Consider the following 20,848-nt stretch of genomic DNA (forward strand, 5'->3'; position numbering starts at 1 on the left):
TAGACTTTCGGACAACACTATACCTCTAATATATGCTACCAACTGAATCCTAGAATCATAGAGTTGGAAGGGACCTCCTGGGTCATCTAGTCCAACCCCCTGCACTATGCAGGACACTCACAACCCTATCGCTCATCCACTGTCACCTGCCACCCCCTTGAACCTTCACAGAATCAGCCTCTCTAATTGCTGTAGAACAAATGTCCCTAAAACAGGCTTTCTCAACCAGGGTTTCTTGATGACCCTGGATGGTTTTCCTGAATGGGTGGGAGTTAATTAATTTTAAGTATAGTTTTAAGTTTGTTAAACATTTTACAATGCGTTAATCTCTTATCCTGCCACAAATGTAGCTAGTCCTTAAGGTGCTACTGGACTTTTGCTATTTTCTGCTGCTCCAGACAGACTAAAATGGTTATTCATCTCAATCTATCCCCACTGAAAAGAATGAGATTTACTTTGGAATACATATGCATTGACTTTGGAATACATGGGGCTTTACGTAAGGTTGCCAGCTCTAGGTTGGGAAACACCTGGACCGTTTCCACAGTTGTTATTTGCTGGTGTGCTCTCGCCACATTGACTTCTGGATGCCAACCCCGATTTTGCGCCTGGCATTCTACATTTGTGGTTTTTCCTGGCACCATCCGGGGATCTGTTCGCAGCTTGCATTTTACACTTCTGTCGGGAAAATTTGCATTCCTGTTTTGCCTCCTTCCTTAAAAAAAAGAATCCAAGCGAATGCAAGAATGCTATCCTCTCTCCCCCCTGCCTTCCTCCCCCTTCCATGGGAAAGGTGCCCTTTTCTGTATGTTGTGCGGCTCACCCCCCTCCCCCTTTCTCTTGTTGTTGTTGTTAGGTGTGAAGTCGTGTCCGATCCATTGCAACCCCATGGACAATGATCCTCAAGGCCTTCCTGTCCTCTACCATTCCCCGGAGTCCATTTAAGTTTGCGCCTACTGCTTCAGTGACTCCATCCAGCCACCTCATTCTCTGTCATCCCCTTCTTCTTTTGCCCTCGATCGCTCCCAGCATTAGGCTCTTCTCCAGGGAGTCCTTCCTTCTCATGAGGTGGCCAAAGTATTTGAGTTTCATCTTCAGGATCTGGCCTTCTAAGGAGCAGTCAGGGCTGATCTCCTCTAGGACTGGCTGGTTTGTTCGCCTTGCCCCCCTTTCTCTGGAGCAATGCAAATTCAAAGACAGCTTGGGAAAAATGGAGTCCGCTTGCACCTTTGTTTAAAGTGTACCATTTCAGTGAAGCATTCTGTCCCATAAACGGCCTCTCTCTTTTCCCTCCATATAGTGTTCTTTTTCATATACTTGGAGGACCTTGGAAGGCTGTGAAATTAACAATATTCCTAGTCTCCCTGCCTGAAACTGACCCAGGTTCCCTTTCCCGCATGAAATTGACAGTGTTCTGTTGAACTTTCAGTCTTGCTGGAAGGAGACTGGAGGCTATGTCAATACGCAATCGTGTTCAATTTTGTTTTTATACAAAGGAGGCAGGAGGAAGATGGGCAGAGAACCAGCATCGGTCAAATCTCAAACATCAACTTTTTGAGGAAGGAAACTATGGAGGAAGCCAATGCAACTTTTGAGCTTTTGCATTCGTTTACTGCAAATTCCCTCCCGGGGGAGAGGGGGAAATCACATTTTCTTAGGATTCACAAAATGCCTGGCAAATAGGGAGCGCATTTGGCGTTGCGCCTGAATTGTGAGATTTTGTGAAAGTAATGACATTCCGCTGAGTTTTATGAGTGGTGCTGTAAAGTTTTTAGTGAGTGCAGAAACGGTCCTGGAGATTTTCGGGGTGAAACGTGGAGAGGGTGGGGCTTTTGGAAGGGAAGGGACTTTAGCATTTTAAAATGCCATAGAGTCCCTCCTTCAAAGCAGCCCTTTTCTTCAGAGGAAGTGATCTCTGTTGGCTGTAGATGAGCTATAATTCCAGGGGATCCCCAGGTCCCACCTTGGGATGGGCATCCTTAGTTGCCTCCCAGGAGTTCTCCTGGAATTGCAACTTAGCACCAGTCCATAGCGATCGGTTCCCTTGGAGGAAATAACAGCAGGCCAAGTCAGGCTGGATAGCATCACATCTTTCCCACAAACCCTGCCCTCTGCAGGCACCCACCCCCAATCTCCAAGAGTGCCCCAAGCTGAAATTGCTAACCCAAGGGTCTCATTTGGTTGGGCTCTGTTCTCTAAAGCAGGGGTAGCCAACCTGTGGTCCTACAGATGTTCATGAACTACAATTCCCATGAGCCCCTGCCAGTGAACAGTGGCAGGGGCTCATGGGAATTGTAGTCCATGAACATCTGGAGGACCACAGGTTGACTACCCCTGACTAGAGAAAATGGGTATGAACTTTTGACTCCAGTCAAACTTTCCTAAGAGAACCTCTTGCAATAAGAATAAATAAGAATAATTCTGAAACAGAGTATTGGGATGCCCAACCTGCGGTGTATCCGGTAGGCAACTGGGATCACAGTATTATTATTATTATTATTATTATTATTATTATTCACCGTCAGATCCTTGACTGGTTGACCTGGTTTTCAATTACAGACAAAATTGCACAATACCGTCTCCCAGTATTCAGCTGTGACAATTCAGTAATGTATTATTAAGTAATAATGTATTATTAATATTAATAATACACTGTTGTTTAATTGTCGCAGCCAGAAACCAAATATCATCATCATCATCATCATCATCATCACCACCACCATCACATAAACCGAATACATAAATGTCCACTGTTTTCTTCTGGAGCAAAATAAGCAGAACTAAAAGCCACGCTCATCCGAATAGGCTAATTCCGTTCCAGGTCTCCCACCGCTCAGTGCAAGGCGCGGAGGCGCGCGCACGTCGACCCGTGGACAGAGAGGAGGGGGGAAAGAGGCTTGGATCCCCCCCCACCCCCACCTCCCGTCTCTTTCGGAGCGACGCGTGCGGAAACCCCGATCCGAACCCGCCGCGACTCCCACCCGCCGCCGATAGGAGGCGCGGCGGCGCTCTCCCCTCCCGTGGGCGGGGCGTCGTGGCGCGCGTCCCCGCGGCGGAGGAGGAGCGCCGCGCCGTCGAGGCGGAGAGAGAGAGAGGGCGGGGAGCGGCGGCGAGTGGGGAGCGTCCCGATTGGCTGCCTCCGCCGGGCTGGGCGGAGCCGGCCCGTCCCCTCCCCTCTCCCCCCTCCCCCTCCCGTTCGGGCTGCGGCGGGGCCGCGCTTGCTCCCCGGCCAACTCTTCCTCCCCGCGAGCGCGCGCCTCCCTCCTTCCCTCCCTCCTGGGCCCGCGCGCCGCCGCCGCCTGCCGCCGCCGCCGCCGCCGCTCTCTCCCGGGCTGCGCTCGGACATGGCGGCGGATCTGTGCGCGGAGCGGCTGTGCTCGCTGCCGGCCAGCTGGAGCTTCGGCATCAGCCGCGGCGGCCGCATCTTCTTCATCAAGTGAGTGGGGCGCGCGGGTTTTGGGTGGGGGGCTTGGGAGGGGGTCCGGCCGCGCAGACCCCCCCTCTCCACCCACCCACTGACCACCCCCCTCTCCCTCTTTCTCTCTCCCCCCTGCAGCGAGGAAGCCAAGAGCACGACCTGGCTGCACCCGCTGACGGGCGAGGCTGTGATCACCGGGCACCGACGCAGCCCAGGTAAGCCGGCAAAGGTGGAGGAGACGCGATCCCTCCATCCCCCTTTCCCCTGCTCCCTCCGCCGTCCGCCTGGGGATCGCACCTGCCAGGGGTGGGGGGAGGAAAGGGGTCTCCCGTCGCGCGCTCCGCAGGGGCTTACCTGCCAGGTAAACGCCTGGCTGCGGGGGAGGCAGCTTTGTCGCTTCCCTTTCCCTCAATCGATTCCTTCCTTCCTCCTATTTACCTGCCGGAGAGCACGTGGGAACGGTTGGGGAGGGGGAGGGGTCCCTTTCCTTTGCTTCCCCCCCCCCTCAGTTACCTGCCAAGCAGTTTCCTTGCATCCTCTTACCTGGTGTGGAGGGAGATGGCTCTCTCTTCCCACCATCTACTTACCTGCCAGAGAGAAAGGTTCCACAGTTCCCACCATCCGCTTACCTGCTGGAGAGAAGGGTGCCCCTCTGTTCTCACCATCTACTTACCGGTCGGAGAGAAAGGTGCCTCTCTGTTCCCACCATCTACTTACCTGTTGGAGAGAAAGGTGCCCCTCTGTTCCCACCATCTTCCTACCTATGAGAGAGAAAGGTGCTCCTCTGTTCCCACCATCTTCTTACCTGCTGGAGAGAAAGATGTGTCTCAGTTCCTATCATCTACTTACCTGCTGGAGAGGAAGGAGTCACGGTTCCCACCGTCTGCTTACCTGCTTGGCAAATGCCCACATGAAGCTTTGCGTATTATTTCTCTGCACTTACCCACCCAGCAACTAGATGTTTTTTCTTTTTTCCCTTCTATCTTTTCCCTGTCCTCCTTTGTGTACTTACCTGTTTCCTCGTCCTGCCCAGCTCCCAGTTTAGTAGACGCAGGCCCCTGTTTTGTGGGGCTTTGAGGTTCCCTCTCTGGAATCCCCCTCCCCCACCCCACAAGTGCCAAACTCCACCCTCTGACTCCTGCTTCAGTTTCCCCCCTCCCTACCTGCATTTCTTCATGCTCTTCATCCCCAAACTGATCCCCCCCACCTCCACCCCTTTCCTGTTGTCCTATCCAAATCTGTTTCCTTTTACCCCAAAATTCTGGACTTCCCACTCTTATTTGGTCCCCCCCCCCAAAAAAAAAAACCCCTTTCCTTATCCCACCGTTTAGCCATATCTCCATTTTTGACATACCACTGAAGGCATGGTGCTCCTCTTCACTCAAAAAACCCAAAAAGAGCCACGCCTGACTTCTTCAGTCATTTCGCCCTTGTATGTATGAGCATCCATTTCGCACATGGCTCTCTCTTTCTCGGGAACAGCCAGAGATAGAATCTGTAGCAATGTTGCAAATGCAAGCTGGGATGCAAATCTCCGGTCATATGTCTACCTCTGTACTCTTTCATCCTCTGAGACATTGCAGTGTGCACGGATATTTACCTGACGACTCATGCAAACTCCATTCCTGACACTTTCTGAAGTGGCCAGCCTCTGTTTATGCCGCTGAGCCAGATTTCGGGGGGCATCAGCCTTTAAGCCAGCTGTCTTACTACTTGCAGTTTCCAACCATCTGCTCACATGGTTTGATCAATCGAGCCCTCCCCTACGGCTACACACCCTTTGCCTCTTTCTTTTCTGGTCTTTTAATCAAGTTAACCCCTCTACTGTTTACCGATTGACCTGCCCTTGTGCATCCATTGTTCTTCTAACCATTGTAAGTTCTTCTCCTGTAATCCTTCCGTCTCTGCAGTCTCAAAACTGTTCTTTCCCAAACAGACCCTCTTCTTCCCCTCCCCCTTGACATCCCATAAGCCCTAAACCTGATCCTCATAGGCCATTATTTAATTTGGGGGATTAAGGACGTTTTAAGACATGAGGCTTAACTTTGCTTTTTTTTGGGGGGGGGACGACAGTTTAAGAATAGAAGGCAAGGTGAGGAAGCACCAAACAAGAACGTTGCAGATCAGTAATATCAAAGGAAGTCCATGTTGGCTAAAATGTTGATTCAGTTTTCAGTGGGGTGGGAAATGGCTCTTTACGTGAGCCTGGTGTGTGTTGGAAGTAGTGGGCCAGTGACTTTTCAGTGCCCTGTGAAAATGTTGAAATCTCAAACGGTCGAGCCCAATTCCTTGGATTCCTGATGTCTCCTCTCTCCCTCTGACACTCCCGTCCTTTAAAAGAGATGACACTTCAGCGTTTCCCTTTCTGGCTTCCCAGCTCCATCCCCATGCCAACCTAGCTAACAAAATCTCCCTGATTCTGAATTCCAGTTAACTCTTCATACCATCACCACGGCTCCCCTGATATTCCCAGGTAGTTTCCTTCTGCACTTTTCCTTTTGACCTTCTGGCCTTCCTTGTTTTTGCACTGCAGGCAGCCACACGTTCGGTCTCACCGTTTCCTTATTTGCCCTATTGACTTGATTTATTAGCCATTCCTCTCTGCCTTTGCACTATCGTAGAACCATAGAGCTAGAAGGGCCAGACAGGCCGTCTAGTCCAACCCCCTGCTCAATGCAGGGATCAGCCTCAAACATCCAGGAGAAGTATCTGCAACGTTCTTGTTTGGTTCTTCCTCACCTTGCCTTCTATTCTTAAACTCTCCTGCCACTCCCTAGAACTGGCGAAGAAAGTTTAAACCTGTTCTTATCTCTTTCCCGTGGACTCCTGGGCTTGCTGGTCTGCAGTGAAAGGGCGAGATGAAAGTCCAGCAGCGTCAGATCTGAGTCCAAAAAGATCTCCAGGAGATAATCTCCCAAGAGCCAAAGGTTCTTTCGTCAGATAGGTGCTGTGGACTCCTACCTTTTAGTCTCTGCGTTGCCCCTCCCGTACCTTATCTTGTCAATCAAACTGGTTCTGCTCATCCAGCGTCCACTCTGCTAACCTGCAGCCCTCCTGCAGGCCGTATCTGCAGACGCTGGGGGTGCTTTCTGATGGGCCCCCCCAACTTTTGCTGTAGCCAGTTGCACTTCAGTCAGCGGTGGATTCGGTCCCGTCGTGCTCCCTAGATCCGCTCTTAACCCCCTTTTCTCGATTCCTGCCCTACAAGTTGTTGTAAACAAACGAAGCCTTTCTAAGCCCTGCTAACTTTGCTTGTAGGGAATGATGCAACGTCACACAGGCTCCCTTATCTCGGCTAGGACCACTGAGATCCTGGCTGTATGCTCACAGGAACGAGGGCGGGGAAAGCTCCAAATTGCTGGTTGAAAGCTGCGTTCTGTGCGAGGAGGGAAGAAATCGAGAAACGTTTGCACAAGCTGCTTGCTGTCTTGTGGGCGTACCCCCTGTCTCCCCCCCTCGCCCTTTTCTGCCTGGCTTCCTTTTAGAACCCGCATCTGTAAAGTGTCTTGCGGCCCGTTTATTTCTCTCCAGTCCTGGTTGCCCCTAGACTCATTCCCTGTGGATACTTTACAAAGCTCTCTCCCTGAGCAAAAGATGAAATCGCCTGCCCATATCTCTTCAGCATCCTTCTCTCTAGAACTTGGCATCTAGCAATGGCTGGCTGATTGTTGGGAAATCCATCGATTCCCCCTTTAAGTGGCATCACCCAGAGACCTTCCCCCTTGATCCAGGATACGAGAGAGGTTGGGTTCTTAGTGGCAGGGAGGGGTGGGGTGGATTGTAGTAAGAGGGGAAGGAGCTTGAGGAATGACTGGGGTGAACACTCAGGGAGATCGAATCAGTCTCTCTCCGCTGGTATGTGTTTTCCCCCTCTCTGGAGAGGCCAAGCAAGAGAAAAGGGGGGTCGGTTGGAAAAAGCAGGACTTAAAACCGAGCTTTCTGGAAACCCCAACCCCGGCTTCTGCAGCAGCATCCAAACTGCCCATGCCACAGAGAGGTGGGTGTTTAGGAAACCCGTCGTTTTCCATTTGTCGAAAAGCTTGGAGGGAGCAACGGAAGGACAGGGCGGTTCAGAGCCCGGCTTTTAGTGCCTAGGTGAGGAGCGCGGGTCTATCACGTTGGCAGGTTTCTTGTTTACACATCTCCTCGCTCTTTCACTTCGACTCCTCGTGACCCGGGAACGGATTGGGAGGAGAGGTTGCTTGTTTTTTTCGGTCCAGTCGCATTTGCGGGGACCTTCTGGGGATACTTTGGAGGCAGATGTTTTTCAAAGGCAGGAAGTGGAATTGCATGTTAATGGAGGGGTGTACCCTGTGTAATTATGACTTGCGTTAATTGGGGAATCCTCTTAAGTCCAGCAGGAAGGGGCAAGGGGCAGATGGGCTGGGAGGGCTGTTGCTATTGAACGTTGGTGGTGTTCAGCATGTGTCATCGGTTTTCGATAGATTGGCCGCCTCCCCTGGGTCCGAGGTTCTTTCTAATCACCTTTAAAATGTATTCGCTTTCTTTCTGTCGTGCCCGTCCCAGCTCTGCTTTGTGCCAGAGCCTAATAAAATAATTCACAATGTGCCTTGATTTTTTTGGGGGGGAAATGCTGTCCAATAACCAGACTTCTTGTTGGCTAAGTGGCTTTCCCTCTTAGTGTTGGCCTGGTGAATTTTGAATGGCGATAGGATAATATTTGGATAACGCTTTGTGCTCACACACCAACCCAATCGGCTGTGGTTTCTCCCTCCCCTCCCGGCCTTCCATGGGAACAAATGCAAAAAATGTTGGACTCTCTGCCTTGTGTAACGTTCTGAACTGTAATTTTGGAGCTTATCTGTCAGGGAATTAAGGACTCCGCTGATTTACTATCGGTCTCCTCCAGTAAATGTGCAGCACACAACTTTGTCGTTGCCTAGCTTTCGAAACCCTCCGTATTAGCTTAGAATATCTCCAGGAGACTGCATTTCACATCAACATTTCAGAGGTGCTTTCTGTTGAATACTCATAGCTCACAGATCACTATATTTTTGTGCCTATATGCATAAAAGGACAAACCAGATGTATTAATACCACAGAGGAAATCAGAGCAGACGAGGCTATTTTTAACCTATTGAGAATCATATTTTTCCCTATGGCGATCCCTTTCTTTTTTTCTTTTTTCCCTTTTTTAAAGTGGAAGAAGATTGTAGACCCTTGACAGAGTAACAAAAGCGATTTACTGCCCAGGGGAGGGAAAATTAGATCCGTTCTCCTTCTCCCCTATTAGTAGAGAAAATGAAATCTCTGTACTATTGGCTGGTCTATAAATACTTGCAGATGCAATCTGCATACAGGCTTGGTTGGTTTTGTGCTGTCATAATATATAATATATATATATATAGCTTCGGATAGCTTCTGATACAATCCTTCCCCAGCTATTGCTTGGGATGTGTGCACTCTCTTCTGAAACTGTTTTTGTTCAAATGTTGCACCACTTAAACATCTGTAGGAACAGGGCCTGATGGGGCGACGTGCTTTCTGAGCCTGTGCATCTTGATTTACTGCTGTTAGAATAAACTGTCCAGTTCTCTTGTGTGGTTTTTGTACTAGGCAGTCAGGAGCATTTAACTCAGGTGCCAATTGTAAGTGCCCTTCAGAGAGATTAAGTTCCATTTGAGCACAGCGGGATGTGCTTCTCTAGAAGCAAGCTTAGGAATGTGTGTTTAAAAAAAAAAATTTGCTCTTCTATCCTTTCAGTCGGCTCAATTCTTTAAGGCAGTGGTCCTCAACCTTTTTGAGGCTGGGGACCGGCACAGCAACTGCCCGCCCGCGCACACCACACATACGCGCCCGCGCATTGCGCATGCACGCCAGGCCGCGCATGTGCACATGCGCCATGCATGGCTGAAATCGCGCATGCGCTGCACTTTCGCGCATGTGCAATGCGCGGGCACGGCCCTGATTCCCTCTCCTCCCCTCCCACAGTAAGAAGCTTTTTTACTGTGGGGGGGGCGGGGAGAGGGAGCCGCGGCCTGGTGCCATGGCCTTTGCGGCCCGGCACCGGGCCGCGGCCTGCGGGTTGGGGACTACTGCTTTAGGGCCTTAACTCGTTGTTGGGCATATTTATCAACAAAGGACTATAGTATTAGTGTGTTTATAGAGGAAAATCTGTGGAAGTCTTGAGCCCAAGATGTATGAGGAAAGGTTGAGGGAGCTTGGTCTGTTTAGCCTGGAGAGAAGATGACTAGGAGGTGATATGATAGCCATCTTCAGGTACTTGCAGGGCTGTCCCATGGAGGATGGAGCAGAGTTGTTTTGTTGCCCAAATGGGTCGGACCAGAACCGCTGGGTTGAAATTAATTCAAAATAATTCTTGGCTAAACATCCGGAAGAAGTTCCTGACAGTTAGAGTGGTTCCTCAGTGGAACAGGCTTCCTCGGGAGGTGGTGGGTTCTCCTTCTTTGGAAGATTTAAAGCAGAGGTTAGATAGCCTCCTCACAGAAATGCTGATTCTATGAATTTAGGCAGATTGTAAGATGGTGGGCAGAAGGGATTGTGTTGGTGCTTGGCTCTTGTGGCTCTTCCTTGTATGCCCAGGAAAATGCCGATTGCCACTTTGGGGTCAGGAGGCAAATTTCCTCTAGGCCAGACTGAACAGGGATTCTGGGGGGGGGGTTTGGGGGGGGTTGGAGGGTTGTCATCTGGGCATGGAATTGGGGTCACTGTGGGTGGGCAAGGTAGTTGTGAATCTCCTACATTCTGCAGGGGGTTGGACTAGATGACCCTGGAGGTCCCTTCCAACTCTATGATTCTAAGTTGTTAACCAACCTTCAGCATAGTAACCGAGTGCTTAGTTATGTGATCAATCTGTTATTTCTTCCCTAGACCTACCGACCGGCTGGGAGGAAGCCTATACCTTCGAAGGGGCAAGGTACTACATAAAGTAAGTAAAACTGATTTACACCCCCCCTCCCCATCTGTTATGGAACATGTTGCAGTATTGTGTGCCGTCTGATGTCCTGTGTGACCGTTTTATTTATTTGAGGTTTTGATCTCTTGGCATCAGGAGGTCAGAAACCAGGTCCATAAAGCAGCTTGTGGGTAATAACCTGTTATGCCCTGGGAATCCTGCAGTGGCTATGCCAGTGTTTTGTGGAATGGGGTATTGGAACATAGCAACATGATTGTACGAGGATGGTTTTAGTGAAGATTCTTGTTGTACAACAGTCCTGCAGGAAAGGCTGGACTGGTGACCACTGTTTTGCCCATGCTGACCAATACACTGTGTAACTGAGAAGGATTTTTTATTAGGTTTCTTCTCATCCAGTGGCCCCAAATCCCAGGTTTGACAATTTTTCTGGGGGAAGAGGCATCATCTGGACATGGAATTGAGGTCACTGTGGTGGGCAGGTAGTTGTGCATTTCCTGCGTTCTGCAAGGGGTTGGACTAGATGACCCTGGAGTTCCCTTCCAACTCTATGATTCTATGATCCTCTTCTGTGATTCGACGACTGTAGGCTTCTCAAAGGGAAGGATATTCCAGCAGCCAGGTGGCTTCATTTTGGCCATCAGGGCCATGAAGAGCAGGACTTTCTTAAGTGGAAGATAGTGAAGGTGAATGTAAGAAGCCTGCTGGATCAGACCAGGAGTCCATCTAGTTCAGCATCTTGTCTCACATGGCGGCCAACCAATTCCCCTGGATGGCCAACAGCAGGGCACAGAGGCCAAGGCCTTCCACTGATGTTGCCTCCTGGCTCTGGGATGCTGAGGCTTACTCTCTCTGAGTGTGGCGGTTCCCCTCAGTCACTGCATCCAGTAGCCATTGTGGCCATCACTTCATCCTCTGGCAGCCAAATCCGCATTTTAATAACACTCTGTGTAAAGTAGTGTTTCCTTTTGCCTGTCCTGAACCTACGACCCACCAGCTTCGTTGGGTGCCCTCAAATATTTTTGGAGAGGCAGAAAAACTGGAGAGGGAGAGGTGATCATAGAATCATAGAGTCCGAAGGGATCTCCAGGGTCATCTAGTCCACCTTCCTGCATAATCCAGAAACTCACAACTATGAATTTAATAATAATAATACTAAGAAATATCTTGACCACCGTGTTTTGGACTAATGAAGTGAATGCAGCCCGACATAGAGCACATGGCAGGAATCTGTCCTGGTTGTGATTTGCACGTGGATCATTATGGTTGTGGTTGAGCTATCAGCTGAAGCTGACAAAAGGCCACAGAGTAACCCTCAGTCTCTAACTGTAGTTTGGGGTCCACCAATAACCCCAAGCGAAGAACCTGCTCCTAGAGGGGAAGCACAACTTCTTAACAGCACAGGCCGACCAGTTTTGCCCTTGAGCTCAAGAACTCAAGGAACTCAGTTTTAAAAGTGTCTCTTTATGGATATGAAATGAAAAGGAAACTCCTTGTTTTTCAGTAAATGTTTGCTGTGTTTCGTACAGCTTTGGGCCTGATTTTCAGGGACGTGTGAAGACTTTTTCAAATCTTCTCGGTATGAATTGAATGCAGAACTAAAGTTAGGTGGATGTCTAAACCTGGTGTGGCCAGACTGCGGCTCTCCAGATGCGGACGAAATGTTTCCTGAACGTGTTACGTCTTCTTACGGTTTTGATGACCTTAAGATTATTGATACGGTTACCTGAACATGCTGTGTTATGTTATGATTGTCGATGACGTTCAGATTGTTGACATAGTTACTGAAATTATCCTGTGCTCTGTTGCTCACCTAACGTTTTCTGTAAACCACCCTGAGCCACAAGGGAAGGTGGTATATAAATTCCAAATGGATGGATGGATGGATGGATGGATGGATGGATGGATGGATGGATGGATGGATGGATGGATGGATGAATGAATGAATGAATGAATGAATGAATGAATGAATGAATGAATGAATGAATGAATCAAGAGGCCAGGGCGGTTCGATCTAGGACCCCCCTGAACTGTCAAGAACATTCAGCCAACCCCTCCATCTGTCCCCTGAGGCACGTGATTATGGGTAGTTCGTTCAACTATGTGGGGAAAGGTTAATTTTTTTGCTATCAGGGAAGGATGATTTTATTTACTGTTTTATGGGGTTTTATTGTGGGTTTTTAAAAATCTATGTTAGCCACTATGAGCCAGTTGAACTACCATGCTGGCAGGAGCTCATAGTAATTGTGGTCCATGGGCATCTGGAGAACCACAGTTTGGCCATCCCTGGCCTAAGCTATCTGTGTATTTAGTTTGTATGCTGCCGTATGCGTCAGGAGCTGAAATGCTTGTGGAAGACAATTTTGGGTGCCTTTCTTCTCCCTTCCCCCTGCAGTCCTCTGGTGGAGATGGCTTGGAATCAGGAGGGCCCTGTAGACAAAGGGCCTTAGGACACATTAACTTACCATGAAGAAAGGGAATGACCTCTCCCCCACTTTCCCCTTGTACTGATGGAGCTTTTGACAGCAAAAGATTCGGAAAAGCGATGCCTGTTTCTCCTTTTCACAGCCATCCCCTGTAGTGTCAACTTCTTGGGAGATCTTAGGAGGCTTCTAGGAGAAGGTGGGAAAGATCAATAAGTACTTCTTGCTTGCAGTTCATAGATCCAACCTCCAGTGTTCCATGCTCAGTGTTCCATGCTCCAGGAAGGCCTGGAGGATCATTGTCCATAGGGTCGCAATGGGTTGGACACGACTTCGCACCTAACAGCAGCAACAACAGAACCAGCATGGTGTGGTAGTTGGTTGGACTGTTCCAACCAACTGTTCCAATTGGACTGTTGACCAAGGAGGTGGGTTCCTGTCCCTGCTTGTCATGAAGTTCACTGGGCTACCGATTCTCCTTTGTCTGTCTTTCCTCAATGGGTGATGGTGAGGAGCAAAAGGAAGGTGTCCCGAATACTCCGGAGTGGACTTTCTCAATTGGGGTTTTCCTGAAATCCCTGGAAGTGGGAGTTAATTCATTTTGATAGATATATTTAAGATTTGTTAAACAGATATCAGGTGACATGACCATGTAGGGTTATGTTGACCCCCCCCCATTGCCAATATGGCCAATGATGGGCCTGGAGGGGGTGGGAAGGGGTGGAGACTTGGGTGGTTGCATATACAAACATGGGCCTGGAGGGGGTGGCTGCTTCCCAAACATTTTCTGCATTTTCAGGCCACTTCTGGGGTTTCTCAAAGCACGAAGAGTGTTTCAGGGAGTTGTCAATGGTAAAAAAAAGTTGAGAAAGGCTGCTCTGGAGTAAGAGATGGATCAAAATTAGCTGAACAAATACACTGAAACCATCAGGTCTTGCTTGGAGAACTTGATGGGTGTACATTGGATACGGTGTGTTTATTTTCCTCTGCAGGGAAGATGCATTTGTAGCCAGACGCTTGAATTGTTTTTGGAGCCCTGTGTCTAAAAATCTGGACCCCACCCCATTTTGGTATTTGAGCAAAAATAATCATAACTATCTTGTGTTTTGGTTTTCCTCTGTTCTTGTTCATTAATTAGAACATTTGTACCCTGCATTTCCTCTTGACTCAAGGTAGCTTTGTTGTAACCGGTGTGTTCCTTCTCTGCCCCCTCAACTCAGCAGCTGAGATGTTTGCACCTGTTGTCCTGCCCTAGCTTCTGCCCTTGAGAGACTGTCTTTTTCAGACTTGTGTTCGGAAGAAGATTCCAAGTGGCTTTTCAATTGAGTGCCCAGATACAGGGAGAACAATATCCATTAAATATGACTTGCCTAGTTAAATGTGTCGCAGATTTATGTTTCGTTTGACCGGAGGTTTGAGAGGACATAATATATATAAATATCCATAGTTTATCCGAAGTCTTGCTTGGAATATTTTATCGGCAGTGCTTAGGGTGAGTCACAGACGGCCTTCGCTAATGTAGCCCCGCTCACGCGGGGAAACGTGTCATGTTTGAGTGGCTGGTAAATTGTCGACTAAAGCTGGAGTCCTAAATGCAGATAAATTTAATGGGGCTTACCTCCAAGTAAACAAGTTGGGCATTTAATCTTAAATCCAACAAGAGCGATCAGTTGGCTCCAAAGCTAGGTGTCCCAAGCATTTTAAACACATGTTCGAGTGCTTAACAATTTCCGGATAATACATTGCGCCCCCTCCAAGGACAAAAGACTCAAAGATGTTCCTGCAGACGAGTGTCAAAACTCATTTTAAGTCATCTGGTAACAACTGTTAAGATGCAGGCTCTCTGGCAGGGGTGACCAAATTGTGGCTCTCCATATGTCCCTGGACTACAATTCCCACGAGCCCATGGCATTATATATTGGTAGGGACTCATGGGTGTTGTAGTCCATGGATATCTGGAGATCCCATGCCAGTATATGTCGGTAGGGGCTCATGGGTATTGTAGTCCATGGATGTCTGGAGATCCCATGCCAGTATATGTTGGTAGGGACTCATGGGTGTTGTAGTCCATGGATGTCTGGAGATCCCATGCCAGTATATGTCGGTAGGGGCTCATGGGTGTTGTAGTCCATGGATGTCTGGAGATCCCATGCCAGTATATGTCGGTAGGGGCTCATGGGTGTTGCAGTCCATGGATGTCTGGAGATCCCATGCCAGTATATGTCGGTAGGGGCTCATGGGTGTTGCAGTCCATGGATGTCTGGAGATCCCATGCCAGTATATGTCGGTAGGGGCTCATGGGTGTTGTAGTCTATGGATGTCTGGAGAGCCACAGTTCAGCCACTCCTGCATCTCCTCTTGGGTTCAATATAGTCATCTTTTACTTGTATTTCAACTAGTTACTTGGCCTGATTGAAAACAGAGCAGCGTTCCAATAATGCTCAGCTTAACTGACTTGCAGGACAATCTCTCCCACCACCTTTTGCTTCTGGTCGTACCCTAATAGATGTCCCTTTCTCTCTCTAACAAAGTGCTTATACCTTGGCCTGCTTTTATTCAGTTCTGGTGTGCAGAAAACGATGAGATGGACAAACAGGTCCTGCATGGCGATTCTCCCTGGTGATACCGGTTCAAAATTGTTTCCTAAGACTATATTAGTTCACATGTTGGACTATAAAACACCATATTTTGATAAGTTTGTGAAGGTGACATTGACAAACAAGTTGTAGTCTGGAAAGATCCAGCCACAGTAGCTGGTAATTTGTGGTCCTTGCTCTTCAGGATGAGATATCTGCACGTTGTTGAGCAGTAGTATGCAAAACGTAAGGATAACAGGAATAAAGTAAGAAAATCTGGAGCGTGCAGGATGCCCTTAAAAGCTGCTTCCGCCCTGTGTTGTTTGGTCTGCAAGGAACAATTTCTAAACCTTGCATGTTGCAGATTTTTGTACCGAGTTAAATACAGGATGTTATCCGCTAGCTGAAGGACATGTTGCTGATGGTACTCAAGCACCAAATAGTTCTGTTGCCGCTGAAATAATTATCTAAATATTGTGCTGGAAGCATATGCTCTGCTCCTCTGCAGTAATGTTAGCAGAACATTAAGGATAAAAGGCTTTGGGAGAGCTTTGGAGGCCTTCGCTGCTGGTCTACCATGTATATAGGCCTAATTATCAGGCCGGAAGCCTTGTTGATGTTGGCTGGTGCTTTATTCTTAGCCTATAGGCACAAGAATGTCCTAATAGCTGTATATGAGGTAATGACTCCTGATGGGTTTTGCCTCGATCCTTACTGGTTTGTTGTTGTTGTTGTTGGGTGCGAAGTCGTGTCCGACCCATCGCGGCCCCATGGACAATGATCCTCCAGGTGGCTTTTGGCTTCCCACTTGAAGGACCTATTGGCAGGTGATTCCGGTGGTGTTAAGGACGGCCTGATTTGTTATGGCTGTATTGATCCCAAGGACTGAGCTGGGACTGAGAGATTTCGTAAAGTCTATGCCTCCATTTAGAGCCTCTTGTGGCGCAGAGTGGTAAGGCAGCCATCTGAAAGCTTTGCCCATGAGGCTGGGAGTTCAATCCCAGCAGCCGGCTCAAGGTTGACTCAGCCTTCCATCCTTCCGAGGTCGGTCAAATGAGTACCCAGCTTGCTGGGGGGTAAACGGTCATGACTGGGGAAGGCACTGGCAAACCACCCCGTATTGAGTCTGCCATGAAAACGCTAGAGGGCATCACCCCAAGGGTCAGACATGACTCGGTGCTTGCACAGGGGATACCTTTACCTTTATGCCTCCATTTATTGCGTATTGTTTTTGTAATTTTTATTGTGAAATTGATGGGGTTTTATTGTGATGTTATTGGCTTTATATTGTAAACCGCCACGAGATGGAAATTGCCATGAGTGCCACGCCGTCGGTCAAAGTGGCGGAGGGAGGCGTGGGACGGGGCCAAGCGAACCTTGACAATAGATAAATAATTATTCATGGGTGCCACAAAGCCAGCAAAATTGCTTAGCAATGGAGAGTTCTTGAGCAGCAATGGTGTCGATCATTTGGCAGCCTTCCCATTCGTCTGTGAAACAGTCCTTGGTCAGCATTCAAAAAGTCCTGCACCTGCAGCTTTATATACAGCTGAGATTGTACCAAGAACAGAGGGAACTCCCTTCAAACTTCTCTGGCCACTTCCCAGTGGGGAAGAGACAGGCCCCAGCCCCGGAGCTGCCTGCTGCTGGAACAGGGCTATGGCATCGGTTCACTTCTGTACCTGTGTCTGTAACAGGTGGTTCTGCGCAGCAAGGTCAGTTGGAAGAAGCAGAGTCTCTCCATTGAGCTGGTGTTTTTTTTTTGGGTGGCTTTGAACTGTTAAGGGAGGACAGCAGGAGGGGTTGCAAAATTGAGTCCAGAGACTCTTCATACACCTATCCTCAAGGTGGGACTCCCCCCTGGAAGATACGCTCCCATGCAGGTTCTGTCATTGGCGTGGTTGGTTGTCATACCCCCCCTCCCCACAGCCAGTAGTTGGGTTGTTAAGATGGATTGTTGTTATTTCCAGCCATATGGTTTTGTACTTTTTGGTAATTTTTAATGGGGGTTTTAATTGGGGATTGCATTTTATTGTATTGGGTTTGTTACGTCGTGCCGCCATCTTGCCCTATCGTGTTTTATTGTTTATTTTTGTTTTATTTTGTTGGGGTAAGATTTGGGCATTTTTATTGTTAGCAGTTTTTTTTATGTAACTATGTTTTTATATTTATGTTGTAAGCTGCCGTGAGACAGTTAGCTGGGAGCGGCGGTCTAGAAATCAAATTATAACTCAATAAAAATAAATAAATAACCCGCCATGAGCCGGCGGGCTGAGAGTGGAAGGTAACAGATCTAAACATGAATGAATGAATGAATGAATGAATGAATGAATGAATGAATGAATGAATGAATGAATGAATGAATGAATGAGCAAGCTTTTTGTTGCCCAAATAAATGGTGTTATTTTTCACCTGCTGCTGTGCATATTCATGTTGGGGATATAATTAATGATGTCGTACTCCATTGTGCAATTGCACTGGCTTTATTTTTTCAGCAACTGGGTAAGTGTTAAAGTTTCACCGCAATGGTGTTTTCTGCCTTGCAGTTCCTGGACGTTTTTCTTTGTTGGAGTGAAATGCCAGTAAAAGGCCAGATACAGAAAAAAAAGGGGGGGGGAAAGGGCAGAATCAGGAAACTTGATTGTAATATTACGTGTAATCTCAAAAAGCTGGTTGAATAAGGATACGTAATGACTTTGCCTTTTTGGTACAAGGAATTTTTCATGCTCATCCATGTTTGAAATTAAGCCCTTTGAAAACACTTCTTAGTGATGTCTCTAATAAGCCTTTAGCGCGCTAAATGGGCGTGTGGCTGGATTTTGTATTGTATTTTTATGGCTTTGATGAAGTAAACATAATTGAGGTTCCGAGGACATGAACGTAAAGCATGGTTCTAAGCAGACATATTGGAGGGGTTTCAAGTTACGTGTCAAAATCTCTATTTAGAAAGCCGTCGTTTTAATATTTTGCGTGTTTCAGAAGGGGAGGTGATAGCTATTCACTCCTTGCCTCTCTGCCTCCTTGTTGGATCTCCAGAGGAACAGGTTGACCACTGGTGTGAGACAGGAGGCTCGACTAGATGGACCCAGTAGGGCTCTTCTTAGGTTTTGTACTTGATGTTGGTTCTGCATTAATCACAAATGGGCTGTGTGCTCTCTAAGACATAGACGGGTAAATAGAGTTCTGTTTGATTTAGGTAATAAGGTTTTGTCGGAAGGCTGTGATATCGTTTTGTGTTTAATGAGCTTAGAAAAGGATTTCAGATGTTATTGTAACTTGGATTAGCAAGACGGGGCTCTTCCACCGGGGGTACAATTGAAGCCAGGATGCCGTTACCGTTTCATAGCCCCTCCTGATTCAATTCTACACAGTAGCTGCCTCCCATACCGGAGCCTGAGTACTTTTGATTACTAGCTTTTTCTTTTTTAAAAAAAGAATTCATGCAGTTTTTTACTCCTTTTCCACTGTTCACCGCTCCCCTTTTCCCTTTGATGAAATGATAAATTTGGTGCTAGTTAAGGCTAGGTGGAATGCTGGTCCTGAAGCCTGGAGATTCTGTCCTCTTACCGTAATAAAATCAGGGTCCAGTAAGACCAACAAAGATTTATTCAAGGCGTGAGCTTTCGAGTGCAAGCACTCTTCGTCAGACTGGGTCAGTCTGAGGAAGAGTGCTTGCACTTGAATGCTCACGCCTTGAATAAATCTTCGTTGGTCTTAAAGGTGCTACTGGACTCTGATTTTATTGTGCTGCTTCTAGACCAACACGGCTACCTATTGGAATCTGTCCTCTTACCTTGTTAGACTTGATGGTCTTTTGCAGAAAACAATAGCTTGAAAATGTTAGCTTCCCTTGAGATGCATTAAATTAACTTATGTTTCTGTGGTGGAATTTTTTCCCTCCCGCATGCTAAAACAGTAGATGTAAGGATCTGCTTCTCAAAACATGCACCATCAACTCCACCCCCCCCCCCACTGTCGGGTCCAATGGAGGAGGATTTGCCATGGGGCGGGGCCAGCAATGACCACCAAAGACTCACAACACATGTGACTTGGCTTGTCCCATTAGCGGCCATAATGCAGCCTGCCCTAAAGTTATCTGTCGTACACACTGGCCCGACTGTTGCTGGGGACAGGCTAATAGGGGTAGGGCGAAGACACAGAGGCCGATAAATATAGGGTCGGCTGGCGGGTGGGAAGGAGGGAAGGGCCTGATCTGACCTGGTGGTGGCCAGCATGCCTCACGTCTGGCTTAGCCCAGTGTTGGAGGCCACCCTGCAACTAGGCCTGACTCTTTGGTAGGGCCATAATGTAGCTTGACCTGATATTCTCCATGGAGAGGTTGCAAGAGGGTAGGGAAGAAGGGAAAACTGAAGCCCTCGCTAACAGTCTTCAGGCGGTGGCTGGACAGATACTTATCGATTCTTTAGGCCAGGGGTAGTCAAACTGCGGCCCTCCAGATGTCCATGGACTGCAGTTCCCAGAAGCCCCTGCCAGCATTCGCTGGCAGGGGCTCCTGGGAATTGCAGTCCATGGACATCTGGAGGGCCGCAGTTTGACTACCCCTGCTTTAGGCTGATTCTCCATTGAGCAGGAGGTTGGGCTAGTTGGCCCGTATGGCCCTTTTCAACTCTATGACTCTATAAACAGGTAGGTTAGCTGGTGAGTGAGAAGGGAAGAAAGGAAAGGGGGGTGAGCTATGGGGGCAGCCAGGGAATGAGGAAATAGCTAGGGAAAAGAATTCAGGAGAATATGAGATTCCCCCTGCAAGTTCTTGTAGGTCCCCTGTTTTGGATCCTTAAGATACTTAAGAGATCAGAACTTGTTTTTAGAGTCTGTTTCTTCTAATATCTTGGAGTACGGAGGGGTGACAGTTATACTGCTGGAGCATTGTTGAAATTGTAGTGTAAGGAAGCTCTTGATACTGGCAAGTTTAGAAACAGGCATCTGTGTTAATACTTCTTCACCCCTAATCCTTTTAATCCGGCAATATTGTCCCTGTTGTTTTGAACAAGGGCTTGAAGTCTGTTGTTGCGTTACAACCATCTCTCCTGTCAGTCTCCGCATTTTGTCTTTGACATTTTCTAGGCATGAACTGCCTTAATGATATTAAGCAGATTTTGTGGATTTGACCCCTCGCCCCCTCCCCCAATGGACGGAACGCTGGACTTTTGAAGAAGAAGAAGAAGAAGAGTTGGTTCTTATATGCCGCTTTTCCCTACCCGAAGGAGGCTCAAAGCGGCTTACAGTCACCTTCCCTTTCCTCTCCCCACAACAGACACCCTGTGGGGTGGGTGAGGCTGAGGGAGCCCTGATATCTCTGCTCGGTCAGAACAGTTTTATCAGTGCCGTGGTGAGCCCAAGGTCACCCAGCTGGTTGCATGTGGGGGAGCGCAGAATCGAACCTGGCACGCCAGATTAGAAGTCCACACTCCTAACCACTACACCAAACTGGCTCTTTTGGTTGGAAGACCAGAATCTCTGCTGGATCTTAACATGGTTATGCTCCCCTGAGTTCTTTGTCTTGTCTGGAGTGGTG

At 48.2% G+C, this 20,848-nt stretch overlaps 1 protein-coding gene across 18 annotated transcripts in view; it reads left to right on the plus strand.

The window, feature by feature from the left end:
- Positions 1 to 3,253: 3,253 nt before the first annotated feature.
- Positions 3,254 to 20,848, plus strand: part of PLEKHA5 (pleckstrin homology domain containing A5) — a 249,250-nt gene continuing 231,655 nt past the window's right edge. For 17 of the 18 annotated variants that reach the window (XR_013231427.1, XR_013231428.1, XM_077340114.1 and 14 more), the window contains exons 1-3: positions 3,255 to 3,436; positions 3,557 to 3,633; positions 10,271 to 10,328. Coding sequence is in view for 16 of the 18 variants with exons in the window: in XM_077340114.1 (XP_077196229.1) it covers positions 3,345 to 3,436; positions 3,557 to 3,633; positions 10,271 to 10,328 (227 nt within the window). In the remaining 2 variants the exon portion in view is untranslated. Of the gene's footprint in view, positions 3,437 to 3,556; positions 3,634 to 10,270; positions 10,329 to 20,848 lie in introns of all 18 variants that reach the window. The other variant, XM_077340136.1, reaches the window with a different exon arrangement.

Source organism: Paroedura picta, chromosome 5 (genome assembly GCF_049243985.1).
Source record: "Paroedura picta isolate Pp20150507F chromosome 5, Ppicta_v3.0, whole genome shotgun sequence".
Classification (NCBI taxonomy): Eukaryota; Metazoa; Chordata; class Lepidosauria; order Squamata; family Gekkonidae; genus Paroedura; species Paroedura picta.